At 37.0% G+C, this 27,165-nt stretch overlaps 1 protein-coding gene across 3 annotated transcripts; it reads left to right on the forward strand.

The window, feature by feature from the left end:
• Positions 1 to 817: 817 nt before the first annotated feature.
• On the forward strand, positions 818 to 26,791 carry tamm41 (TAM41 mitochondrial translocator assembly and maintenance homolog). 3 transcript variants are annotated; one of them, XM_052110901.1, is made up of 9 exons: positions 818 to 821; positions 11,354 to 11,492; positions 12,381 to 12,563; positions 13,838 to 13,930; positions 15,313 to 15,463; positions 16,049 to 16,194; positions 20,569 to 20,734; positions 22,512 to 22,574; positions 26,385 to 26,791. In XM_052110901.1, exons 2-9 carry the CDS (start codon positions 11,355 to 11,357, stop codon positions 26,459 to 26,461), a joined length of 1,017 nt encoding a protein of 338 aa, XP_051966861.1. In that variant the 5' UTR covers positions 818 to 821; position 11,354; the 3' UTR covers positions 26,462 to 26,791. The 3 variants fall into 3 exon arrangements, with proteins under 3 accessions (XP_051966861.1, XP_051966860.1, XP_051966862.1); XM_052110900.1 differs by lacking the exon at positions 818 to 821 and adding an exon at positions 11,079 to 11,141; XM_052110902.1 differs by lacking the exon at positions 818 to 821 and adding an exon at positions 11,099 to 11,141 and having other exon boundaries at positions 11,376 to 11,492.
• Positions 26,792 to 27,165: the final 374 nt, after the last annotated feature.

The raw sequence follows: 27,165 nt of genomic DNA on the forward strand, positions 1-27,165 counted from the left end.
ATAAAGTAATGTCTTATCAATAAATTCATTCTTAATAATATTAAAATAATAAATAAAATAGATCTTCAAAAATATTTCTAATATTTCAAATAATCATTTGGCCACCTAAAATTAATTAATAGTCTAAATCTGTCTGTGTGGGCGCATTTGGCTAAACATCACCTTTTGCATGCTGAATGATTTTAATTTTTTACATTGTTTTTTAAACTAGTGGTGTCCTTGACAACCCAATTCAACTACTAAAACGGATAAGGAAGTGGTGTAATTCCATTATGAAAAGTGAAAACACTTGAACAATTGAAAGGAATTCGGTTACATTCTGAAAAGAATTTAATTCATTTTTGGTGTTCATTTTCGTTCCCTGAACCGTTCAAACCTCTGAATTCAAACATTTGTCTCACGTGAAATTCTTCTTTAGCTACAATTTAGCTGTCTTGTTTTAAACAAACAAACAAACAAACATACAGATTTAATTTGCTAAACAATATCACCTACATGAGTGAAACTAATGGCAAAACCAATAAAAGTAATCTAGCACAAAGTCATATAGATGATCACTGCGCACTTTGCTAGTTTTGAATTATTTTATGTCATAAAACGGTAAGAATCGATACACCCTGCTACATATCTGTTCTTTGAAGTTAACATAGCAAAGAATTCAAAATCTTCGGGCTCTGGAGATATTAAAAGACACTTACGTGCTCAAGCTGATACCTCAGATAGGCCCGGGTCAGGGACTCAGTTTGGACGATTTGGAGGACGATTTCTCGGCTGGAGAAATCCAGCAGCAATTGGCGAGCATGTCTGAGATGCTGACGAAAGTTGTTGCTGACTTAGAGGATCTTGCTGTAATATGCCGATTAATTACGGTGATGGAAACGAAATTATCTGAGTTAGTTACAAGAACGAGGATGTCGAGTGACATATCAATTATCTGGAGTCATCGGAGAGGGAATTAGCTGCTAATCTGCTAGCGACCAAGGAAGACTTACAACACGTTTTAGAAAAACTAGAAGATTTGGAGAATTGTAGCTGCGAAATAACTTCCAAATTGTTGGAAGAAGGCAGAAATATGGTGAAATTCCTAAATTAGCTCTTAGTTGATGCAAGAAACTCTTACATCAACGGAAGATCACTTAAGTATGGCCGCAAAATATTTACATGCCCACAACAAGTGATGTCATTCATAAAATCAATGGACTGAGGAAGTCATGGAGTATTTATCACGTGCCTCCAAGTGGGCTGTCTTGCTGAATATACTCTTGACTGTCCGAGGAAGCTGGGCGCTTCTTCGTTTCTTTTTGTGCTGGTTCCGCCTAGCAACTGGAGTTTGTTTTGTGGACAATTGGTACAGTTGTGGATGAATCTGCTCGTTCTTTGTGCTTATGCCTCCTATTGGTTGGAGTGTGTTTTGTGGAGTATTTTTTGCAGGACATTGGAATGATTACATCATTTACTGCACGTATGAAACAGCCAGCTCACTGAACATTCATTTGACTGTCTGGGGAAAATAAGCTGCTTTTTTTGTGTGTGGTGGTTCCGCTAGCAGATGGAATTTTTTTTGTGGAGGAACATACCTTTGAGACAGTTTTGTGAATTAATATGCATGTTCTTTGTGTTTATTCTGCCTATTGGCTGGAGTTTGTTGTATATATTATTTCCTGTTATGTAATTCTGTATCACAGAATCTGTATAGAAGCACCGGACTTGAGTAATCTGATGGCAAAATTGCCTCTGGGGCTCTCGTAGGCGTACATGGATTGTTTGAGTTTAGAGGGATGGATGGCAATTTATTTTTTCTGTTTGTTTGGTTCTGGAGGAAATTTGGGGTTTGATTGTTGCACTAATGGGGAATGTGGTCTATTTTTTTTCTCATATGTCAAAATTCCAGATGTTAATATGAGTGGATTGTCTCTCTCCACGTGAAATGCGAATAGGTTGGGGCACCCCATAAAAAGAAGCAAGATTATTTATTTTCTTAAACGTAAGAAATATGATTTTGTGTTTCTTCAAGAAACACATATTTCCCTGCAGGAAACTGAAATATTTTTGGGAGGATATGGGGTGGACATGTTTTCTTTAGTGCTGGCTCAAGTAAGTGCAGGGGAGTCATTACGTTGATAAGTAAACATTTACAATTCAAATATCTCAAACAGAGTAAAGATAAATTAGGAAGAGTCATTATTGTTTTAGCAGAAATTCAGGGGCAAAGGTTAATTTTGGCTAATATTTACACATCTAACGCTGATGATCAGGGCTTTTTAATAGATCTTGAAGGGATTTTGCAAGCCGCTAGCATCCCTCATGATATAATATTGGTAGGAGACTTTAATCTATTGATGGACTCAGTCCTTGATCATAGTGAAGCAAAAGTGTGTAAGCCCCCTAGAGCAACATTGACGCTTCACAGATATTTGGAGACTTTGAACCCATCTGTTGGAGACTATACATTTTTCATCAGTCCATAAGATTTATTCTAGAATATATATATATATATATATATATATATATATATATATATATATATATATATATATATAGTCCCTCATTTCATCTGTTGTGGATTGCTCAATTAGAAACATCTTAGTCTCAGATCATGCCCTAGTGAGTTTAGAGGTGTTGCCACATATGGAGAAAAATAAATCAAATATGTGGCACTTTAATGTATCCCTTTTGCAAAATCATGAATTCCAACAAATGTTAAAGGCTGAAATCAATGTTTATATGGAGACCAACTGGTCTTCAGTATCCTATGTGGGTGGTTCTTAGGGGTCGGAACATACAGTATGCATCATTCATACAAAAATCCAAAGCACGAGAACTCGTGGAGTTGGAAGAGAATATTAAAAGTACCAAGACAGAATTGAGGTGCAGAATGTGGTCTAATGGCCTCAGATAATTGAACCGATTGAAATACAGATACAATACTATTTTGAGTTTTGGTTATTTAGGGCAAGACAGTCATTTCACATTCCATTTCATAGTCAGACTCATATTTTGAGTCAAATATTTTGACAAAGCATGGAAGCTTTTGGCTAGATATATAAAGCAGAGAGAGTCTTTTTCTACCATTCCCTCAGTGAAATCTGCTGGTGGTGAAATATTTACCCCAGCCATTTAAGAATCTTAATGTTTTTAAACAAATCTTGATAGAATTAACGTCTTCGTCTATTGATTAATATTTTAGAAACTTTGTTGAATCATTAGATCTCCCTAAACTGACGACTGAGCAAAAGGCTCTTCATTCTGAGATAACCTTGGAGGAGCTTGACAAGGTAATTAAGGCCCTGCCTACAGGCAAGGCTCTGGGGCCAGATGGTTTTGCCAATACATTTTTTAGATCTTATGTTATAGAACTGGTTCCACTTTTGTTAGAAGTTTATAGTAGAGATGCACCGATTGCAATTTTCTTGGCCGATTCCCATTTCCGATTTTTTGCAAGTGTGACCTGCCGATACTGATTTATTTCACACAATCGACACATCATACAAATTACAAATCATTTGTGACCTCAACCTGGCAACCAAAACCCATTTGCGCTGTTGATATCTGCGCAGGTAGTAGACGCGGGATGTTAAATCAAGCATCACTGGTAGATGGGAGGAGAAGAATCAACTGGTGCTCCGGTGGAAAAAAAAATATATACATGTACATTTAAGAACAGCTGGATGGAAGAGTTTAATTTCATATCCCGAAGCCATATCGACAATGCCCACGCCTTTTGAAATGTGTGTCGCACTGATTTTAATATCAGACACGGTGGGAACAATGACGTTACTCAGCACATTAAATCACAACGGCACAATTTGTATAGTATTTAGCCTGCCTCTGCCATCCAGCACCCCACTTCCTCTCTCCCGGATTTGTGTACCCAAATGTTGACTGTGTGTGTGACATGACACGAGATTAAACAACTCGGGCAACGCGACGTCGGAAAATAACCACCTACTCTGAATTTATGAGATTTCTGATCCCTCTGTCCTCAACTATGGAGAACAGTTGGTCATCCAGGGCCATGAATTCCATAATTTTCCTCATAATTGCTTTGGTCTTTTCGCTGCTCATACCAAGGAATGATAGGACAGGCTGCTGACTTGTGACTGTCTCTGAGCTCTGGCTAGCTTTAGCCGCTTTCCCTTTTTAGCTTCTTTTTTAAAATGGCCATTTTCAGCTGGGTGATGGTGTTTCAAATGTCTAATTAGGTTTGTTGATCCGAAAGTTATCGTGGTGGTTCCCCACGGTTTACTTTGGCCTTACAATTATTACACATTTCGAACTTTATGTGATGATCTTCCACGCCAATGACATGTTTACATGCGGCTGTGACATTATTGCCTGTGCCGCTGGCAACAAAACGGACCGGCTTGGAATCATAAAGACGTGAGGTTGACCGGCCGGTCACCGGTCCGGCCGAGCATGCGGAAAATCGGCTAATTCCGGTCCCTGGCCGGTCTAGTAGCAGCGGTACAAACAAATGGATTAATTTCAGATTATTTTACTCTGTATAGGGGCACTCAGTAGGGTTGCCCTCTTTCCCCATAATTGTTCTGTCATGCTCTGGAACCATTAGCAGCCACCATAAGAAAGGAAGATGATTTTCCAGGGGTGGTGGCGGGAGGTATGGCGCATAAACTTTTGCTTTATGCAGATGATATTTTGTTATTCATCTAAAACCCCACAAAATATAAGCCTTGCCTCCACAGAATTATTCATTCCATTTCTAAATTCTCAGGATACAGAGTCAGTTGGTCTATATCTAAAGCTTTGTCTCTGACAGCAGACTGTCCAGTAACGCCTTTTCAGCTGGGCGCTTTCCAGTGGCCCAAGCAGGGCATCAAGTATTTGGGCATTTTATTCCAAGAAAAATTAGGGTCAAAAGTTCATTTTGACCCCTTAATAAAAAGGTTTTTGAGTGATGTGGACAGATGGGCTTCATTAAATTTATCTGTGATTGGGAAAGTTAATGTAATTAAAATGAATTGTATTCCAAAATTCAACTACCCATTACAGTCTCTTCCTGTAGATGTCCCCCTCTCTTAGCATTTTGAAGTCCTTCATTTGGAATGGTAAGCATCCCAGATTACATTTCAATAAATTACATAGGCCGACTGACATAGGTGGGATAGGCTTACCCAAGATATTGTTTTATTATTATGCATTCGGTCTCAGACATTTGGCTCATTTGTCGCTCCTTGGTTATGTATTGAACAGGAATTTCTTGCCCCTATTTCGCCATTGCAAAGCCTTTCTATCAAACGAATCGGAGAAGTTAAGTTACACCCCGTTATCTCGCATTTGCACTCGGTATGGACAAAAGTGTCCAGACTGTTTAATTCAGACATTTATTTAAATGTCACCTCGAACATATGGCAGAATCCAAAATTATGTATTAATAAGTTCCCTTTTTGCTGGTCAGAGTGGATTGTGAGGGGGGTTACTACACTCGATGACCTATATGAGAGTGGAGTTTTGAGATCTTTTGAAAATATGGTTCAACATTTTAGGATTCCCAGATCTCAGTTCTTTAGGTATTTACAGCTGCGCCATCTGCTCTGTACAATTTTTGGGGGTAGTATACACTCCCCTAAAGCGGCAGATACTCTGGAAGTGGTGAAAAGGCCATTAGGCATCAGTGTATTACTCCCTGCTAAAACTTCCCTCAAGAGCTTATAGATAAAAGATCTAAACTTGGTATTGGAAGAGGGAGTGTGGGCTAGGATTCTAAAAAAACATCAAGTCTACATCTAGAGATACAAGGGTGCGCCTTATGCAATTTAAAATTTTACATAGATTCTATTGGACCCCCTCTAGATTGTATAGGCAGGATCTTAAAGACACGCCCACCTGCTGGTGTTGCCAATCAGAAGATGGAGACACAGCTCATGTTTTTTGGTGGTGTGTTAGATACAAGAATTCTGGTTGAGGGTCCAGAGTTTTATGGGTGACGTATTAGGTACTCAAATCTCATTTTGCCCAAGACTCTGTTTTTTAGGTGATGGGGCGGTCATTGATGTAGGGGATAAGTACATGAAGAATTGGTTCCTGGTGTTCTGATTGGCAGACAGGTTATCCTTATAGGAAGGAAGTCAGCTGGAGCCACCTTGTTTTGTGAGTGGTATGAGGAGATGAGCGGGGTAGCAGCATTGGAAGAGTTGTCATATAGAATGCTAGGTAACATGGATTTGTTCATTAGGAGGTGGAGGGCTATTTGGCCTTTTTGGAGGGCTCTCAGAAAGGGGCAGTGGAGGGAGACGTATTGTTTTAAGTGTGTGTGTGTTGTAGCCTTTTTGTTTTTGAACGAATATTTTTTTTATGTATTTCTAAATATTTTCTACTGTTACATTGTCTGTTTGTGTGTCTTTATCAATTGCATTTGATGGGCTATCTGTTTGTGTTGGGTGGGGGTTTATGTTCGGGAGGAAGGGTTGTAAATAATATAATGTGATTCCAAATATTCTGTTATTATTCTGTTATATATATATATATGTGGAATCAATAAAATTGTTAATAACAAAGAAATCAGTGACAAGATTAATCTCTAATTTATGCAGTTTTAGAGGGTCATTATATTTGCTGGTATAATCCCATCTGCTTTATCAAAATTCACATTGGGTTGTAAACACATGGATGTGTCTGTTTTAGTATTGCTAACAGTCTATATTGTATGAAAAAAAATTGCCACTCAACCTTTTATTTTCTCAGCTAAAGTGTATATACACTCCCCTGTTTAAGCCTGGAAATGTGCCATCCTTTAATCTGTTTCCCTTTTAAAGCCAAATGCTGCATTAATTATTAATCAAGATATCATATTTTTAAACTATAACATGTACATGCCTTGGAATTGCAGTGTGTTTTTTCTAAATGACATCAGGGAAGCAACGTGTCCTTTTTAACTGCAGGCAAAGTAAGATGTGACAGTCCTTAGATGTTCTAGTCACACAGGATGTTTTAAACAGAGAAAAAGCTAGAATAAGCAGTGAATGCATCTCCATGGCAACTGCCAGTAAAGTGTGAGATTGTGTGGTATTGTGGTGCTTGAGAAAAGAGCTCGGGCCAGATGCCTCTATGAGCACACACAATCACTAGTCTCTCCGCTCTATTATCATGGGCTGCAGCAGGCTATTTCTCCTTAAATTAGATTTCATTGTCAGCTTGTTGCAAGGCAGATGACACTATACGAGGCTCTAAGAACACTAGAGACTCATAAAGAACGTGCAACCATGAAATTAGAATTGAATGTGTATTTGGACACATTGGAATCATGACATCCTCTGACATTGGCAATGCTGATGACGGTTTGATGTGATTAGATTATCTCTTGGCCTATGAAGAATATGTAACCACTTCAGATCACAATATGTTCTGTAAACATATTGAAAGTAAAATGCTATGGCACGCAATGACAATTATGTATGGAAACATACATAAGAGTCCATTTTCTTAAAACAAATCAAATATAAAAAATATTTTTTCTCTCACTTTAAAAGCCACATTGGATTTAAATGTATGTATTTATTTACTTCATGTAATGCAGTGCCTTCTGAACTGTAAAACAAATATTATGGTTGTATTGCAATTTAAGGGTTTCTATAAAATGGTTCCAGCCTTTTGAAAAATAAACTCTGGTCAATCTATAATTAGATTATTTTTTTATATATACAAAATTAGCATGATACATGATAGGATGGTATAGCCATAAGTACAGTATCGAAAGTCCCCATTACCGGGGGGCCTTGGTAACTCAGCAAATGCCTGAAGTCACGAGTTCGAATCCAGGGCGTGCTGAGTGACTCCAACCACATCTCCTAAGCAACCAAATTGGCCCAGTTGCTAGGGAGGGTAGAGTCACATGGGGTAACCCCCATGTGGTCACAATAATGTGGTTCGATCTCGGTGGGGTGCCATAGTGAGTTGTGCGTGGATGCCGTGGACAATAGCGTGAAGCCTCCACAAATGCTATGTCTCTGTGGTAACGCACTCAACAAGCCACATGATAAGATGCGTGGATTAGCGGTCTCAGACGCGGAGGCAACTGAGATTCATCTCTGACACCCGGATTGTGGCGAGTCACTATGCCACCACGAGGACTTAGTGTCTGTGTGTGTGTGAGTTTTATAGCACATTTTTGGGGCTTTTATTGATTTTTATTTACATTAAAAGGGATACATTACCTAGCCATTATATATAATTTTATATATATATATATATATATATATATAATATAAATATAAAACACACACACACACACACACACACACACACACATATATATATATATATATATATATATATATATATATATATATATAATATAAATATACACACACACACACACACACACACATATATATATAATATAAATATAAAACACACACACACACACACACACACACACACACACACATATATATATAATATAAATATTTAAAACACACACACACACACACACACACACACACACACACATACATATATATAATATAAATATAAAACACACACACACACATATATATAATATAAATATAAAACACACACACACATAGACATATATATAATATAAATATAAAACACACACACACACATATATATATATATATATATATATATATATATATATTTTAAGTAAATTTACTAAATTTGGAAAAACTGAGTACAGTCAAAAAAACGCATTTGTACATGTAACTACTTTCTTACAAGACGGATCAGAATCTGCCGTTGCTCTTTCAAAACAAATGATGCGTCCAAGCCTCAGTTAGTAATTCAAAAATGTCGCTTCAGAAATAGTATCACAGCTATCTAACATGTCATTGGATAAACAAGGAGGAATGGATGGATGTGTGTATGTATGTGTGTGTGTTTGTGAGAGAGAGAGAGAGAGAGAGAGAGAGAGAGAGAGAGAGAGAGAGAGATGCATGTGCTATCACCTGTTGCCACACCCAAGCAGAGATGCTGTCAGCTTTCTGAAGATCAGCTTTCTCAGTGGAAAAATAGCGGCCTAAACAGATTTCCAAAATATTTCTCCCTATTTCGTGGTAGCCGGTGCGTACGAGTCATTCACTAAAGAAACCGCAATGTCCTCCATTTTAAACAGTGTGTCCACTCCAATGTGGGAAGTCCAATAAGAGGTAAGTGCCTTCAGTTTGTGTAATTATTCAGTCTGATGTGTCTCTCAGCTGTGATGAGCCGTAATACTGAAGTTGTTCATTTAAAGACATTTAAATCTATTTCCTAGCTTTTGTAGTAGTAGATGCGATCACGAAGAGCTGTTGTATGTAAACGGCTGAAGCGGATTCACTTAACGTCACCTAACTGGCTCATATCACACATAAAAATGATGTGTATAGCTGCTGGTTAACATATGTAATGTCAAAAAATATACATGTAAAAAAATGTATGCACTGTATGCACTGCTCGTACACTTTAGTTTAGAACGGCACAAACACAAGTGGAGTGATAAACAGTGAAGCATCCGAGTGCTGATGTGTCAGACCATCAGTGCTCATGGAACGTCTCTCGTCCAATCAGATTCGAGGACCGGAACTAACTGTTTTATATATATATATATATATACCCTAACCTAAAACTTTAACATAAACCTAACCAATAGTGATCTAATATTGAATGAGAGGTAGACACAAAACTGACAACCATACCCTTAACCAATGCCTAAACCAAACTGATAGTGCCTAAAAACAAAATGCAAATAGAAAAGGTAATTTTCTGAAACAACCAAGTCAATTTGTGTTGCTTGAATGACATATTAGTCTCATGCCTCAGCTTGTGTTTGGCTGAGCTCTGACTGCAAACTTCCAAGTCCAAAGTCCAACACTCCATGAGGTGAGTTATGGCATAATCTAATCATATTAGAATAAGTGTGTAAATTTAGGTGTCTTTAATAAAAGCGTTAAAATGTATTGTTTTTCAAACCATGTGTTAAAGTAAAAGTGTTTTAATATCATGACATAGCAGTGTGTGAATATTAGTCAAATAAAAACACAAGTGTTTATAAAGTCATAATCAGCTGTTGCTTAAGCGAATAAAATGCACAGTTGTTGTAGTGGCTCTAGTGTTAATTTCACCACTAAACTGTGGCGAAATTTAGAAAGTCAGTTTGCAAAAGTGTAGTTATAGTAACGTTCATTGTATGAGACTGTGTCAATTTATATACTGTATATTTAATCATCTTTTGAAATCCCAATGGTATCATACGTAATACTGTGATCATCACAAAACAACTGAGAATGTATAAAATCCATTGCTAATACTTATCAGCACAGTGTTTAAAAGAATTCTGATGAGACAGCTGTAGAGTGGAATCTTGCCCTGAATTTGGATTGAGTCCAATCTAGATTCTGATATTTAAAACCAGCTCCTGACTATAGCTGAACTACATAATATATACTATAGCTCCTGATACATCGAGCTTACATTATTTTATGTGAACTATGCTGGAACAGTAATTCATGAACGCTATCTTAATTTCCCACCTATAGTGCCCTCTAGTGGCCCATTAAATCATGGCCAAGACATATTACAATATTGGAATTAAAAGTGCATTCCTTAAAGTATCTATTAATATGCCTCTTTTCAGATGCAAAAGGATTCACGGGGAGGACACATGCATCTCACATTAAGGCAGTGACTTGAAATTGCGTAATTTCTGTACATTTCCTTTGCATCAGTAGATATATTACATGTTGTTGTTCAGATGTCAACTGTGTTGAACTGTTTTGCAGAAAGAAAGAAAGAAAGAAAGAAAGAAAGAAAGAAAGAAAGAAAAAAATGCGACTTCCGGAGGACGCAGCCTTTCAACCTTAAAATGTAATTTCCACCACAGATGCTATAAAACACAAAACATAATTTGAGATGCAGTGGAAATGACTAGATGAATGCCTATAGATAAAATAATTCTCCTGTAATTTATGTATATCCTCTACAGAACTAGTTAGAGTGTCAAATGCGTGTTTTATACATTTTCCAAAGTTCCTTTTCCACACGGCCAGAAGGGCACATAGATGAAGCGATACACACATTCTTCTCCAGACCGCACAGTGGCGCACGAGCTATAAATGAATAACAAGCGCACTTTAGAAATTGACGACGATGAAATTGTCATTCAAAACTAGCTAAAGCTGACGAAAGTACGCGTATTTAAATTATTCAATAAGTTAAGCTATACGTTATAACTATTAACAGTATTCGTCATTCGTTTAATTTTTATGAATGTTTGGGCAGAATATGATGTGTAGCTGTAGGTTTTATAGCTGTCAGTGAGATGTAAACATGTTCACATGTGCTGCTAGATCATATCAAATGTGCTGCTGCTAAACACATCACTGCGGTTATTTCTCAGAATGCCTCTGCCTGCATTGCAGAACAGCGGTGTGCTCTACCGGCGGATCCTGACTCAGTTTCCTCAAGACATCAGTCTGGCGTTCGCTTATGGATCGGCTGTGTTCAGACAGACTGGAAGCACTCAAGGTCAGATGGGGGTAAGTCACTCATCAGTTAATTATTAACGAATAAGATGATAGCATTAAAATGGACTAACACCGTTAGATAAAGGATTAATTTCCATTAGTTGTACTTTTTTTATGCTGCCTTTTTGTATTGCTTTATGTCTATGCATACAGTATATTGTGTGATGTGTACATTTTGTATAGAGATAACAATACAATAGTACCTACAGTAAGTGTTTTTATTGTAAAACCATGGTCAAGTGATTGTGTGAGCTGTCCCTGCGTTCTTTATCATTAAAGGGACAGTGCACCCAAAAAATTTAATTTCTCACCCTCATGCCATCCCAGATGTGTATGACTTTCTTCTGCTGAACACAAACAAAGACATTTAGAAGAACACCTTCGCAAGGTGAGTTATTCTTTGAAGTTCAAAAAGCATTTAAAGTCCTTTTTCTTTTTTTCCCCCCACTAAATGGCCACTTTCACCAGACCTCCTAAGAGTTTTTTTGGTGATTCACATTCTCCTGCATATTGTCACCTACTGAGCAGGGAGGAGAATTTATAGGAAAAAAGGACTTAAAAATGTATCTGTTTCTCGACCACACCTATCATATCGCTTCAGAAGACATGGATTAAACCACTGGAGTTGTATGGATTAATTTTGTGCTGCTTTTATGTGCTTCTTGGAGATTCAAAGTTTTATTCACCATTCACTTTGCATGAACAATACAAAAATTCTTGGTTTGTGTTCAGCAGAAGAAAGAAGGGCATATACATTTGGCATGAGGGTGAGTAAATTATGAGATAATTATTATTTTTGAATGAACTATGCCTTTATCATGCAAATAATGTATATCTTTACTATAGGATTGTGTTGCATTTAACTTCTTTATTATTGTGTTTTTATTTTGTCTGGTTTAGAAGAACATGCTGGACTTTGTGTTTGCAGTGGATGACCCAGTCACATGGCACACCATGAACCTGATAGAGAACAGGAAACATTACTCTTTCCTCAAGTACCTGGGTCCAAAACCGATCAGCAACATACAGAACGACTACGGAGCTGGGGTCTACTTCAACACGCTAGTCCCTGCTGATGATAGGGTAGAAAAAATAAATACATTTAAATACATATGTCATTGTAATTAAAGTATTTTTAATGTATCTCATACAGCACTTAGAATTATCATCTACATTTTTCTAATATGTTCCTTCCGTTTACATATTGGTTTAGTTTTCATAGTGTCATATCTCCATTAGACATCAACCAGATATTTGTGAGATGTAAATTTTATATTGCATATAAAATAATAGTAAAATGTACAGTGAAAGAAAATAGTAATTGGCTTAACTTGAAGGGTTAGTTCACCCAAAAATGAAAATGATCCCATAATTTACTCACCCTCAAGCCATCCTAGTTGTATATGACTTTCTTCTTTCAGCCAAACACGAGTTATATTAAAAAAATATCCTGGCTCTTCCAAGCTTTATGATGGAATGAATGGTACCTTAGATTTTGAAGCCCAAAAAAGAGCATCATCCATCAAAAAAGTTATCCATATGGCTCCAGGAGGTTAATAAAGGCCTTCTTAAGTCATCTGGGATGGCATGGTGAGAAAATGAGAGAATTTGTATTTTTGGGTGAACTATTTCTTTAATCTGAAATTAGAATGTAGGCTCAGCTCAAATACTTTGTGTAGGTAAAACCTAAATGAATTAAGTTAAAACAACTCTACCTAGCAACAATCATATTAGCATATAATATGTATATCTGTTATATCATTATACTGACTATCCCTCAGTAATTGCTTAATGAGAAAAGCAATAAACATTGATATTTCAATAGTAATTTACTTCTCGACCTAACCATAAAAATCCCAGTGTAACAGAACATTAAACAATTTTGCGTAAAAATACAGTAAAACAACAGTTATTTTCAAAATGTTCTCTTCCAATCCAGTCTCATGCAAAGCATGCTGGGAACTGGAAACCCCCTGCCTGGTTTCAGCAATATTGATGCAACAAATATTATTAAACACATTTAAATTAAGTTGAGACCAAATGCCAAAGAATTGTGTTGCATTAGATCATTTTAATAAAGTTAAAAAGATCATGTTGCGTTAACTCCATCCGTTAGAAGTCTGAATCCATTTGAAAATTTCATAGCAATATAATCATATCAGTTTTTTATGACTGTGTTGAATATCACTTGGGCTTTATACAATATAATTATGTTATCAACTTAAACATAAACTTATTAAGGTGATTTTACATGTACTGGTTTATTAATTTCAATAGAGCTGCTTTCCTTTTTTCCATGTTGTTTGTTGCATATAATAAGGATTATCAGATGTGACTGAAATCACATATCTTTGCAGGTGTTGAAGTATGGTGTGATCAGTACAGATACTCTAATTGATGACTTACTCCACTGGAAAACCCTGTACATAGCAGGCAGATTACACAAACCTGTGAGTATCTATTTAGCATCCTTATAAATATATGACAAATGAGATCAGTATCCAGTACTTGCAGCTCTTTGTGTGATGTTTCTGAATCACAATGGTGCAGTGACATATAGTAACCAAAGGATGTCAGTAACTAAATACAAACCCTGAGACACGCATGAGGCTGTGAGGGATATATTTACCATCTCTTCAATGGCACGAATGGTATAAAGCTCCTAGATCTGATTTTCCACAACTCATGTTGGAGTTTTTTGTTTACTGAATGTTCTTGAACAGATATTTAAAAACAAATTTGTCTGCCGAACGATCCAAAACACTTCAAAATGCAGTACAGCCCAATGAAGAGACCGTAAGTCTATCCCTCACAGCCTCATTGTCATTCCCATTAAAAATCAAAGATGGCGCTAGCGAGAATCAGAATGAGCTACATTGCAGAGTATGCAAAGAACATACAACGAATTTGTCTTGGTGGCAGAAGCTTCCAGTGCACAAACAATACAGCAACAGAGATAATAATAAAAAAATATATAAATAAAGTATAAGATCTATGAATACGGTCTATTGGTCAAGAAGATTATCACTTATCACGGTATTTGAATTTCAGCAACAATAAGCCCATATTGCTGTCAATTCTGCATTAATCACAATATCTTTGAATTCAATAAGATGCAGATAACGTTTGCAATTGCAGTAGCTCACCAGATTCAGGTGTTTTGGATGGGTGGTACAAAAGCTTTTTATTTCATGGGGTTTTGAAATAAAAAGCCATGGGTTGAATAGGTTGAAGTTTTAAAATGGCCATGGATTAGTCCCAAAGAAGAGCATAGGATTCTTCTCAAACGACTCACTTTCTGACATTCCCACCTGGCTCTCAACTCTGTCTCATTTCTCTCACCTCTTCACCCATTTTTATATTTTTTAAGAAAACCGCACCCTTCTTTTCATCAATATCTTTGGTTTTTCATTTGGATAAATGCTGATGATCATTATGATAACGATTTGGTGAAGAAACTTTGTTTTTTTTTTCTGTGGTGATTTGTTAGTTGAAAGTGACGTTAAACAGAAAACTTTGAATATGCGTCATAGTGTAGTGATCCGTTACACAATCAACTCAAGTGTTTTAACCTTTTTTCTGAAGCGATACGATCTGTTTTGGATGACCGATTTTTGTTTTTGCTATTAACTTTCCATCTGCATTCAGCAGTTTACAAGATTTATAATGAAAAAGGAGTAAAATCTTGGTCGGTTTATTACCCAAAACTGATCGTATTGCTACAGAAGACATGGAATAAATCACTTGAGATTTATGGATTACTTTTATAGAGTAAATGAAGAGTGAATGATATTTTTTGGGTGAACTATTCCTTTAATATGTTTTTCTTCAGGTTCGGATTCTGCTCCAGAATGAAAATGGAAAACTGCGAGCTGCTCTCGTAGGCAACCTGAAAAGTGCAGTGATTGCGTCATTTCTCATGCTGCCGGAAAGTTTTTCAGAAGAAGACCTTTTCCTCCAGATTGCAGGACTGTCCTACTCTGGTAAATGTTTCTTATGGCTCATGATTTTAGAATTTGTAGCCAAATATGTTTTCAGCGTTTGAACGTGACCCCACAATCAATAACCAATTGAAAATATCTATTGATAATAGTTGCCACTTTGGTGAACTTTTATCTGAAATAGTCATTAAATAATGACATCATTTGAAATACTCTAATAATGTTTGTCAAATCCCTTCAGATAATTGAAAGAAATAATTAAAGGAATAGTTCACCCAGAAATGAAATTCTGTCATTATTTACTCGCGTTGTTCCAAATCCGTATAACTTTTTTTGTTACATGGAGATGTTAGGTAGAATGACAGCCTCAGTCACCATTCACATAAATTGCATACAATGAAAGGGAGTGGTGACTGAGGCTGTCATTCTGCCTAACATCATCTTTTGTAATCCACGGAAGAAAGAAAGCCATATGGTTTTGGAACAACAAGAGGGCAAGTCAATGACAATACAATTTTTATTTTTGGGTGAACTACCCTTGAAATTCATTGCTCATTTTATGCAGAGAACTGCTATAGCTTCAGTTTGCAATGTGTTGTGATTATAATTGCTCCTTTTTAACTGTAGGGGATTTCAGGATGGTGATTGGTGAGGATAAATCCAAGGTTTCTAACATCGTAAAGGACAACATGCAACATTTCCGGAAGTTATATAACAATATTCTTCAAGAGTGCCCGCAAGTGGTGTACAAGCCTCAACAGGGCAGACTGGAGGTGAGACCGCACCACAAATAATGGATTGCATTCACCACATTTGTACACTTGATACACGTTTAACATGTCTTTTCAGAGCTCATCACAATGACCTATGATTCTGGAATATTCTAGAGTTCTGCTGGTGGTGATTTGTTTCTCTTGATCTTACGCAGGTTTTCTTTTGTTGAACTTGATTCTTGCAGCAATAATTTTTCATAGATGAGATGAGTGAAGACTCGTATTTACACAGACAGGAAATCTGAGGGTGTGGCTGCCCGCTGTGTTATTAAATATACAGCTTTGCTGACAAAGCAAGTCTCCTTAGGTCTCCTTAGAAACGCATCTCTCTGTTAAGATGGCAGGGTTTTAAAGCAACGCTAAGGTTTTTTTTTTTTTTTTAAATGTGTGATTGTTTCAATTTAAAAAAAACTTAAAACAGTGTTCACACAAGGTTCTTGAAATGTTTAAAGTACTTGAATTTAGCTTTTAGAAATTTAAGCACTGGAATACCTTCAAAATCTCTTTTATTGAAAAGTGCTTGAATTGAAATTCGGCATGTTTTCTTAAAGAAACGGTACCATTTTAGCACTTGTTATACAAATGAATGTAAACGCAATGTAAATATTGGTAAATTGTGCAAATAAGTTCAAGCAGTGGCAGTTCATGAGATAATATTAATTAATACAATTTTAAATGGTGTAAGCAAATGACACATTACAAATAATATTATATTAAAAGTGTTAAAAGATATTGTCTACTCAGTAGACAATAAAACACGCAACTTTAAAATACGGTTTCTTTGTATTGAGCCAGGAGGTCAATAACAGTGTTATATATATATATATATATATATATATATATATATATATATATATATATATATATATATATATAGTGTATATATGAAAAATTACGGTTGGCACATGCATTTGGAATTTGACATTATTCTCAAAACGTTTGAAGCAATTTGGTTAAATATAAGAGGACTATTTTAAAGTATGTTGTAAGAGCCACACTTCCTGCTGGCAGTAATGAAAGTTGTCCGGCTTGATGAAAACTACATATGTACGAATTTAGTGACTGTAGGTGAAAATGGGGGTGCTACAGAGGCTGGCTTACATGCCCATTTAAAGGGGGAGCTACAGAGTTTGGTTATTATTGTGTATGCATGCGCTAGGCAAAAAGAGTGTTTGGCGAAATTGCGCACACAAAGTGCTAATGGGCTGGGTCAAGTGCAATTTAATTCTGAGTTTCTTATTCAGTTATTATTTAATCCATCTCCCCAATATGGCATGCCCAATTCCCAATGCGGAGTGGCAGAAGAAGAATCTCAGTTGCCTCCGCGTCTGAGAAAGTCAGTCGTGGTTACACGCTCAAAAAGCCATGTGATAAGATACGTGATCTTATCACATGGCTTGTTGAGCGTGTTACCGTGGAGACCTAGCATGTGTGTAGGCCATGCTATTCTCTGCGGCATCCACGCACAACTCACCATGCACCCCACCGACAGCGAGAACCTTTTATAGTGACCTTCAGAATCAGCTTTATTGCCAAGAATGCTTACACATACAAGGAATTTGTCTTGGTGACAGGAGCTTCCAGTTTTTTTGCACAGCAATACAAAAAAACAATACAAAAACAGCAGCAAGACATAGATAATAAAAAATAAAAAAGTATATATATATATATAATTATACATATACGTACAGACACACACCTTCATACACACACACATACGTAGTGCAAATCTAAAACAAATCTGTTAAAGTACAAAAATACAGTATGTTATGTACAGTGCAAAAAGTTTTGTTTTTTTCCTTTGTATGTAATGGCAGAAGAGGATATGTTGGATAATATAAATAGACTCGAACTTGTGATTCCAGGTGTGGTAGTCAGCATCTTTACTTGTGAGCTACCCAGGCCCCAAGATGCTTGTTTAACTGTGCAGAGAACTGATTGCCATCCTAAATTAAGAATATTAGTGGTGGTCGATGTTACATTTCAAACTTAATGAAAATATAATAAAAAAAATTAAGTGGTACATTTTTTAAATAGTCACCTCCCTAAATCCCTAAAATTCCACCGCCTCTTTTACAGTGAATTAAATATCACTCTTCGACAACAGGTGGAAAAATATGAATACAAATTAGATCATAAATACAATTGTAAATATAAACATAATAATTATAATAATTGAAAAATAAGCCATGACCTATAGAAAATTAAGCACAAATCTCATAAAGTTTTGTTTCATAAAATGGCTACAACACAGTGATAAAATAATTTGATGTTCTACTGTACTTTCATTGTTTGGACTTAAGCTTTATTACCACTTGCTGGTGGAATCTCTAATCTGCAAATGCAGCAACTGATTTTAGACTTTGCACTGAGATAAGACTATTTCTCAGTAAAATTGCTAATCTTGCTTTGCTGCACTTCATTACCATACAATTCACTTAGATCCTCACCCCTCGTCTGCCTCCTCCTGCTTTTGTAACCAGTATAATGAACTAACAATATATTTATTACATAATTTATTAATCTTTGTTAATGTTAGTTAATAAAAATACTTTTTTCATTCTTAGTTCATAATAATTAATGTTGTTAACTAATGTTAACAAATGGAACCTTATTGTAATGTGTTATCAAATTTTCTTTTTATAAAATTAATCAAAATTATTTGCATATGTCAATATTTCCAGAAAAAGGCCCCCAAATAAAAATGATTCTGTAAATAATTATAAAATATAATAATTCAGATCGCCCTGCGATGGACTGGCGACCTGTCCAGGGTGTCCCCCGCCTTTCGCCCAATGTTAGCTGGGATAGGCTCCAGCCCCCCGCGACCCTGTACACAGGATAAGCGGTTGACGATGGATGGATGGATGGAATAATTCAGATCATTAAAAAGGAGGCAGAATCTTTTTTTTTAATTTCCACATCTTTGAACCTAAGCCTATCATTGGCACAGAAATCCATTTTTCAAATGAATTCGACAATCTGTCCGAGGTAGACTTATTATAAGGGCTTTGCCAATGAGCCAACTATCAACACATGCATCAGACGGATGCTTTTGGAGCTTCTCACTTTATGCCTCCTACACACTACACGACTTTCAAAGATGTCATATTGTGGTACTGTTCATATTATACAACTGTCTGGCTTGTCACTGAAGTCGTAGCGTTTTCAAATTGCACGACGAATCGGCGACAGGGGTGAACACATTACAAAACCTTTCACTATTGACGAATCCCCGACGACTCTGACTAGACTCCAAATTACGTTTCACAACAGAGTACACACGAGAAGTGATACGAGATACGAAAACATATGCATGATCATATGTTATGCATTTCAGAATACAATGTTTTTTCATATATTTAATTCGGTACAATATGAAAGTACCTCCTACTGAAAAATCTACCTATTTGTTTACCTGACTGTCCAAGAGAATTGGCAATTTCTCTCCAACTCTTCTCTTTCTCCACCCAGTTGTGGTACAGTTCAGAGGAAACATCAAATATGCATTGGTGCTCCTGCCAATTTTCCAAGAATTTTTCCTCCATTTCTTCGGTCCAATGAGACTTTATTTATACCGCAGCTATGCTAGTTGATGTTCTGTTGCAGGTACATCAGGACTCCTCCCACTGAAACTTCCCGTGCCCCGTTTCTTGTTTTTTCATTGGCTGTAGGTCAACGCTGCAGTTGTATTCAGTCAAAACATATTTCACATTACATGATTTGGAATCTGTGATGCGTCGGCGCTTCTCTCAAATCGCGTCTTTGATAGTTCATACATTGTGTTCGTTGCTCATGGGAGCGAGCTCCGATTTTATGATTTCAGGCTTTTGTCGGCCATCTCCAATAAACTGTCGGCGAGTAAAAATCCGGCTTAAAAGCATTGCACGAACCCCGCATTCAGATTTCCAGCTTGAACGCAAGAACGTGTCTTCATCTTGTGCTGTCTGCTGTCATTAGGTGTGATTTTGTTGTTTTTAGAGCTGCTAGTTGTCTGTTCAACTGCAGTTGCGCTTTCTGCCCCCGGCTTACTGAAACTCATAAAAACATGAAGTGTTACATTCCATAATATGGTCCAGGGGTACTAAATGATTGTGTTTGCATTTTAATGCGTTCCTTTTTAATGTAATAACCACAATGATTTAACGTGTTAAATTAACAGCCCTAATACAAACCTGTATACTCTGCCTCCTGAAAGTTACATTGCAGTCAGTAATTTCATTGTACCTTGCAATTTTCACAAGTGTTTTTCAGATTTGCGTACACTATGCATCAGACAGTCAGTGAACGTTCTGTTGATGTGCCATCGAAGGCGGAGTCTGCCACAAAAAAGCTATATTTACACTGAGTGTACATATGTTATATGTTCACTAGGTTGACAAGAGTCCAGAGGGTCAGTTCACACAGCTCATGGCTCTTCCAAGAACGCTCCAACAACAGATCACCCGTCTGGTTGATCCACCGGGAAAGAACAGAGATGTGGAAGAGATACTGCTGCAGGTGGCCCAGGATCCAGACTGCGGCTCTGTAGTACAGCAGGGTAAATAAACTCATTCACAAATAGCAGTTCAAGGATGTTGTTCAATAGGTTTATTAGGTTTGGGTAATGAATCAACCTCTGATTCAGTCACTTATTTGAATAGCATGAACAAAACCATTTACACTAGATTAATGTAAGAGCAAATAAGGAATGGTTTTCAGATAAAAAGAGAGTTTGCAGGACTTACCAAACTGGCTGGCTAGGTTGTGGCGGTGTTGAGTTTCCGCAGTGGCCTCACCCACCTGTCTCATTGTCATAATAACCGTCACTGCATTTTTCACAAACACCTGTGTGTGCATTTACCCAATCTATCAAAACACTCATGCATGCCCTACAGTTTATGTTTATTTAATGCTGAAAAAGTATTATTTACATTAGATTTTTAAGAATTATTTTGAATTATTTAGCAGTCCAAATTTAGTCCACTGCTAAGAATTTTTTTTTTGTCTTAGAAAAGTACTCTGTTACACTTGGAACAAGTACATAAATGCAAATTAAATATAGAACATCGGCTACAGTTGTTGCAGCCGATGTTCAATATTTAATTTGCATTTATTTATTTATTTGGTAAGTACCTGTGTAATGTACAGTCTGCCGGTCATTATCACAAAATAAAATTTGACAGGGACCCTATCGAGTATGGCCTTTGTCAATATTCCAATATAATCTTATTAATAATTGTTGCTCCAGTTACATTTGTGTCTTCAGCTTGTTTTGGGTAAATGATAAAGAAACGTACCAAATGAATCAAGTTGAACAGATTCTTAACCAGACTTAGTAAAGAATCATAATCAAATTGAATCATTCTAAAAGCAAATATTTACACACTTAATGATGTATGTACACCACCTTAATTCACTATGCAGTTACCCATAATATAATTGGATTAAAATGAAGAGTGTGCTGTATCTTTGTTCAGTTATGTAATGCTTAGCTTAAATATCTCGCACAGTAATAACTTTTAAAATGTGTAACAATAGTTTGTACCTATTGTAGATTAGTTGTTATTATAGCTTGTCAGTTTAACACGTTACTTTGTGATTAATTAGTAAACAAAATAACATTAACAAATATTAATGCTGTTAATCATGCCCTCTGAATTGTATGTAAATTCTGTAATAAAATTGATTTTCCTACCATATGAGCAATTCAAGCTTGAAGTACATCGGTTTTTATGAGTCAACAATCTTTGAAATTTCCACTACTTTTACTTGACACCGCATCCTAAATATGCAGCCTTTGTGATGCTTATTATCAGTGAGACGCTTCAAATGCATCCATCTGAGGCATGCATATGCACATTGAGCGAAAAATAAAAATAGCGCAGACAGAACGCAAAAATCGGACACACTGACTCTATGTAAAACAGATTGCTGTTAACTGTAGGCTTGTTCAAAGATATGACAATAAAACAAACAATATATTGTTCTTAAGCCACTGTTTGTATAGTCTAATCAATGCTTTTATTCATCTGCCACAATAATGCAATTGATTTCAAACTGAATTTCAATCCATATTATACATTTATTATAGGCCTACAGATTATATTTATAAATATTTGAATTATTATGCATTATTAAAATGAACTTTTTTTTTTTTTATTTGGGGGCCTTTCTCAGCAAATAATGATGTATGTACAGATTAATTACTATTAATTAAATTAATTATATGGCATGTCATGTAATTAGTTTGATTAAAAAAAACATCGATTCACAGCCCTAGTTATATTTATAAATGTATAAATTGTTAACTACAAGTAATTGTGCTTTCTTCACAGGAATTTCATCAATAGTGAAAACATCAAGTTTATCACAAAGTGCCAAAGGAATTGTCACAGCTGGTGAGGGACCTTTCATTTCCTATATTACGTGTAGTATTTTTTAGACCAGTGGTTCTCAACTGGTGGGTCGCAAGGTCTGAAGGGTTGGTGACAGCTATTTGCAAATGAAATTTTACGGAAATAAAGTCTCACCTGAATATAAGTTGCACATGGTCAAAATCATGAGAGAGAGAGAGAGAGAGAGAGAGAGAACACAGAAAAGTTTCGTCTGTGTAAAAGTCGCAGGCACTATGACCCAGAGGCAGCCAACTGACTTCCCTTCAGCCTAGAAACGATTTAGCCCAGAGATGGAGCACTGGTATAAAAATGAATGGGAGAAATTGGAACGCCCAATGTGGTGGATGTAGGAAGTCCCACCTTGCAGGCAAAAGAGCCAGTCACCTTTCAGATATACAGACATCGGTTACCTGGAGTATGTGCATGCACATTGGCTGTACCAGCCTGAATAATAGCGTTTTATATAGTGTTTTAAGCTAAAGAAGCAACATATTTGGTTCAAAACCATTGTTGTCAGTTTTTAATGCTGATTTGAAATATGTGGTTTGATCGTAATCTTGACCAACCATTTGGAGATTTTGGTCTTTCCCCATTCAACTAGATAGGAGCTGCACTTTTATGCCACATTCCAAAGATGGACGGTGAGTGGACTGACTTGTCTTGAAAGGGAATTTGCTTCAGCCGATCACATGTCAGATGCTTCCATGAAGATTACCTCAGGATCTATGCATCATATCACGCAGTATTTGACCTTGTTTTAATCATTACCATTTGATTGTATGTAACAGTTTTCCATATTCTGTTTATGTTTCATGAAAAAAAAGCAACATATGTTGCTCCATGCTATAAACAAATAAACAGTTTTTAGTCTGTGAGGGACTGGCTTTCTGATATTTTTGAAATTTGCAAACCTCTTGCTATACATTTTTTATTCAGTTCACCAAATAAATGTTTTATCTAGAATTGTAATTATGCCATTTTGAAGGCATGTGAGGAGTTGCATTTGACTGGGGGATTTCTCCTGAAGCATGTTCAGCTCAAGGATGTGGTGACCGGACAGCCAGCTGATCAACCTCCCATCTCTAGGCACTTTTCCAGTGCACATTACGGTTCAACTCGCCTCGACTCTACTCTCTTTACTTTTCTGAGCTTGCATTTCCATTGCAGTTTAGTCCGTCATCTTAAACATGACACAAACTGACCAAAACTATATCACGACCGCTAGCTGTTAGCTACGTGTGAAGATGAGAACAAATGATACTGTTATCGCTGTTGCTAACTTTAAAACTAGCGGGTTGATGTTGCGTGTCAGAAATCCAGTGAGGCTGGTAGTGACGATTCTCCCTGACCAATCAGTGATCTGCAGGATTTTGACATCACATTTAGTATCGGCTCGGCTTGCTTGGAACCTCGAAAGTGGTGGTACTAAAAAAAGTATCAGGTACCAGGTACTATCCACAGTGGAAAACCCCAAAAAAGCGAGCAGAGTCGGGTTGAGTCAAGTTGTACAGTGCAGTGGAAAAACCCCTTATATGCAGACTCGTCACGGATGAGGCCGATGCCCATGGTGTCGTCTGCAAACTTCAGTAGCTTGACAGTGGGCTCTTTTGCAGTGCAGTCATTTGTGTACAGTGAGAAGAGCAGTGGAAATAGAATGCATCCCTGGGGAGCACCAGTGCTAATACTAAGGGTCCCGGATGTGAGTTTCCCCAGTCTCATTAGCTGCTGCCTATCTGTCAGAAAGCTGATGATCCATTGACAGATTGGGGTGGGCACAGAGAGCTGGGTCAATTTGGATGAGAGAAGGTCAGGCATTGAAGGCTGAACTGAAGTCCACAAATAGAATCCTTGCATAAGTCCCAGGTCTGTCGAGGTATTGCAGGATATATTGCAGTCCCTTATTGACAACATCAACCACAGACCTGTTTGCTTGGTAAGCAAACTGAAGAGGGCCCAGCAGGGGTCCAGTGGTGTCCTTCAGGTAGGCCAAAACCAGTCTCTCAAACAACTTCATGACCACAGACGTGAGAGTGACAGGTCTGTAGTCCTGAAACAATGTGATTTGGGGATTTTTGGGGACCAGAATGATGGTGGAGTTCTGCTCCAGTGATCTATTGAAGATCTGTGTGAAGATGAGGCCAGTTGGTCAGCGCAGACTTTCAGACAGACAGGTGAAACACCGTCTGGGCCTGAAGCTTTCCTAGTCTTTTGTTTCCGAAAGACCCGTCAATCATCCTCCTCACAGATCATAAGTGCAAATTGAGTAGCAGGAGGGGGGGTTCCAGGAGGTGTTGGTGTGTGTGTGTGTGTGTGAAGTGAATATCAGAGCAGCGGAGGGGTGTGCGACTGGGCTTCGCAAACCTGCAGTAAAACACATTCAGTTCGTCAGCCATTATTTGACACTCTACAGAGTGAGGGGGATATGTCTTGTATTTGGTGATGTTTTTCAGACCTTTCCAACAGATGCAGGACATTTTCAGAGTAGCTTCTTTTAGCAACTCTGATTTCCTTATTGTGTTCTTGACCTGGTTGTACAATATTTTACCCCACTTCTATAAGTATCCTCTTTGGCATGATGAAGCTGTCTGAGTTGTCCTGTAAACCATGGTTTATCGTTATTGAATGATAAAAATGTCCTAGTTGGGATGTACATGTCCTCACAGAAACTCATATATAATGTCACAGTATCTGTGAGCTTATCCAGGTCCGTGGCTGCAGCCTCAAAACACTCCGATCTGTGCAGTCGAAGCGGGCTTGTAGTTCCAGCTCTGCTTCATTGGTCCCCTCTTTACGTTCCATACTACAGGCTTAGCTGATTTTAGTTTCTGCTTGTAGGTCGGGAGATGATGAACCAGACAGTGATCAGAGAGTCCAAAAGCTGGATGTGGGGCACAGTGAAATGCATCCTTTACAGTGGTGTAGCAGTGATCCAGTATATTTCTGCCTCTTTTGGGGCATGTGAAGTGTTGTTTGTATTTTGGCAGTTCACAGGTGAGGTTAGCTTTATTAAAATCTCCCAGAATAATAATAAGTGAGTTCGGGTGTTGTTGCTCCATGTCTGTGATGTGATCAGCCAGCTGTTGCAACGCTGCATTCATGCACGCTTGTGGCAATATATAAACGCTCACCAGAATGAACAAGGAAACTCCCTTGTTAGTAGAAAGGCTTACAGTTGATTAATAGCGCTTCTAAATTAGGACAGCTCATCCTCTTCAACGCTTTTACATCTGTACAGCAACTTCCGTTGATGTAAAAGCATGTTCCACCGCCTCTCATTATCCTCGATGATTCCGCAACACGATCTGCTCTTAACAGCTGGAAGCCCGGCAGATGAAACGCGTTGTCTGGGATGGCTTCAATCAGCCAGGTTTCCGTGTGCTCTGCCGAATATTCAGCAGTTTATCCCTGGTGAAACTGGTCGGGATAGAGCGACAAAAATTATGACCAACAAACAAAAGTAACATAAATGCTAGAGAGCTCCACACTGAAGCAACCATCTGTGGCACCATCTTGAAATATAATTGTATATAAGTTGATTCAGACCATAAATCGCAGGACCTTTCAGTTGATGAAAAAAGTATGACTTATATTCTGGAAAATATGGTAATAAAATGCAACTAGCCATAGAATGAGCTATGGTTATATAACTAGACAATATTTTCATGCAAATTCACCTGTCACTTGGTGGATGCTAGCCAAATTAGGCAAAATGAGTTGAGACCACTGCTCTAGACTTGCCGAGATGTATTTTCTATATTGATTTCATGTTTATTATTGAGTTTTAAAAGACTGATGCTGTAACTGTTTCCACAGGTGTTCTCAAAACGGTGTCATACAGTGTTAAAAAGCTGCAGAAGATGTGGAGAGGTGCACGAAGAAAACCATCATGAAGTTGATAATGAGTAATAATACTGTTATTAATATTAATGACTAATAGCGATTCAAATAACGATACTACTCGCACTTGAGTGCATTCAGACTTCGTAAAAGTTTTTCGAAAAGGCTTTTCACAGTTCCTTCAGATATTTATTGAAATAAAGTATGTAATTGTGTTGAAATAATGACAAATTTTACGTCATGTTGGTCACCCTCTGCACTGTGCTGTATCCATTTCTGACATGTGATTTACATTCTTTAAAAAAGGATTGGTAATATGCAATGTGCAGAATTTCTGATTAAATGCTAATAAACATTTCATGTTTTTAAAATGAGGATGCCGATTTATTGCAGTGTGTATTTGTCCTCTGCACTTGTCACTTGCGAACACTTAAATTAAATTATTCCTTTTAAATACGTTTTAATAATTTCCCCTTTTTTTGTTTCCTTCTTATTTCAAATAAATTAAATACAACTCTTTAACATATAAAATAGTAGAAAAAACTTCCTGATGTTACTTTTATGTATATGAAGTTTACCATATAAAATAATAAGGTTTAAAAGAGAATATATATATATATATATATATATATATATATATATATATATATGTATATATATGTGTGTGTCTTGACTCATCTATTCAAAATAATATTAAAAACAATAAACATACAAACTAATGACATCCATAAAGTGCAGTAGACTTCATAATCAAAAA

Source organism: Xyrauchen texanus, chromosome 39 (assembly GCF_025860055.1).
Source record: "Xyrauchen texanus isolate HMW12.3.18 chromosome 39, RBS_HiC_50CHRs, whole genome shotgun sequence".
Taxonomy (NCBI): domain Eukaryota; kingdom Metazoa; phylum Chordata; class Actinopteri; order Cypriniformes; family Catostomidae; genus Xyrauchen; species Xyrauchen texanus.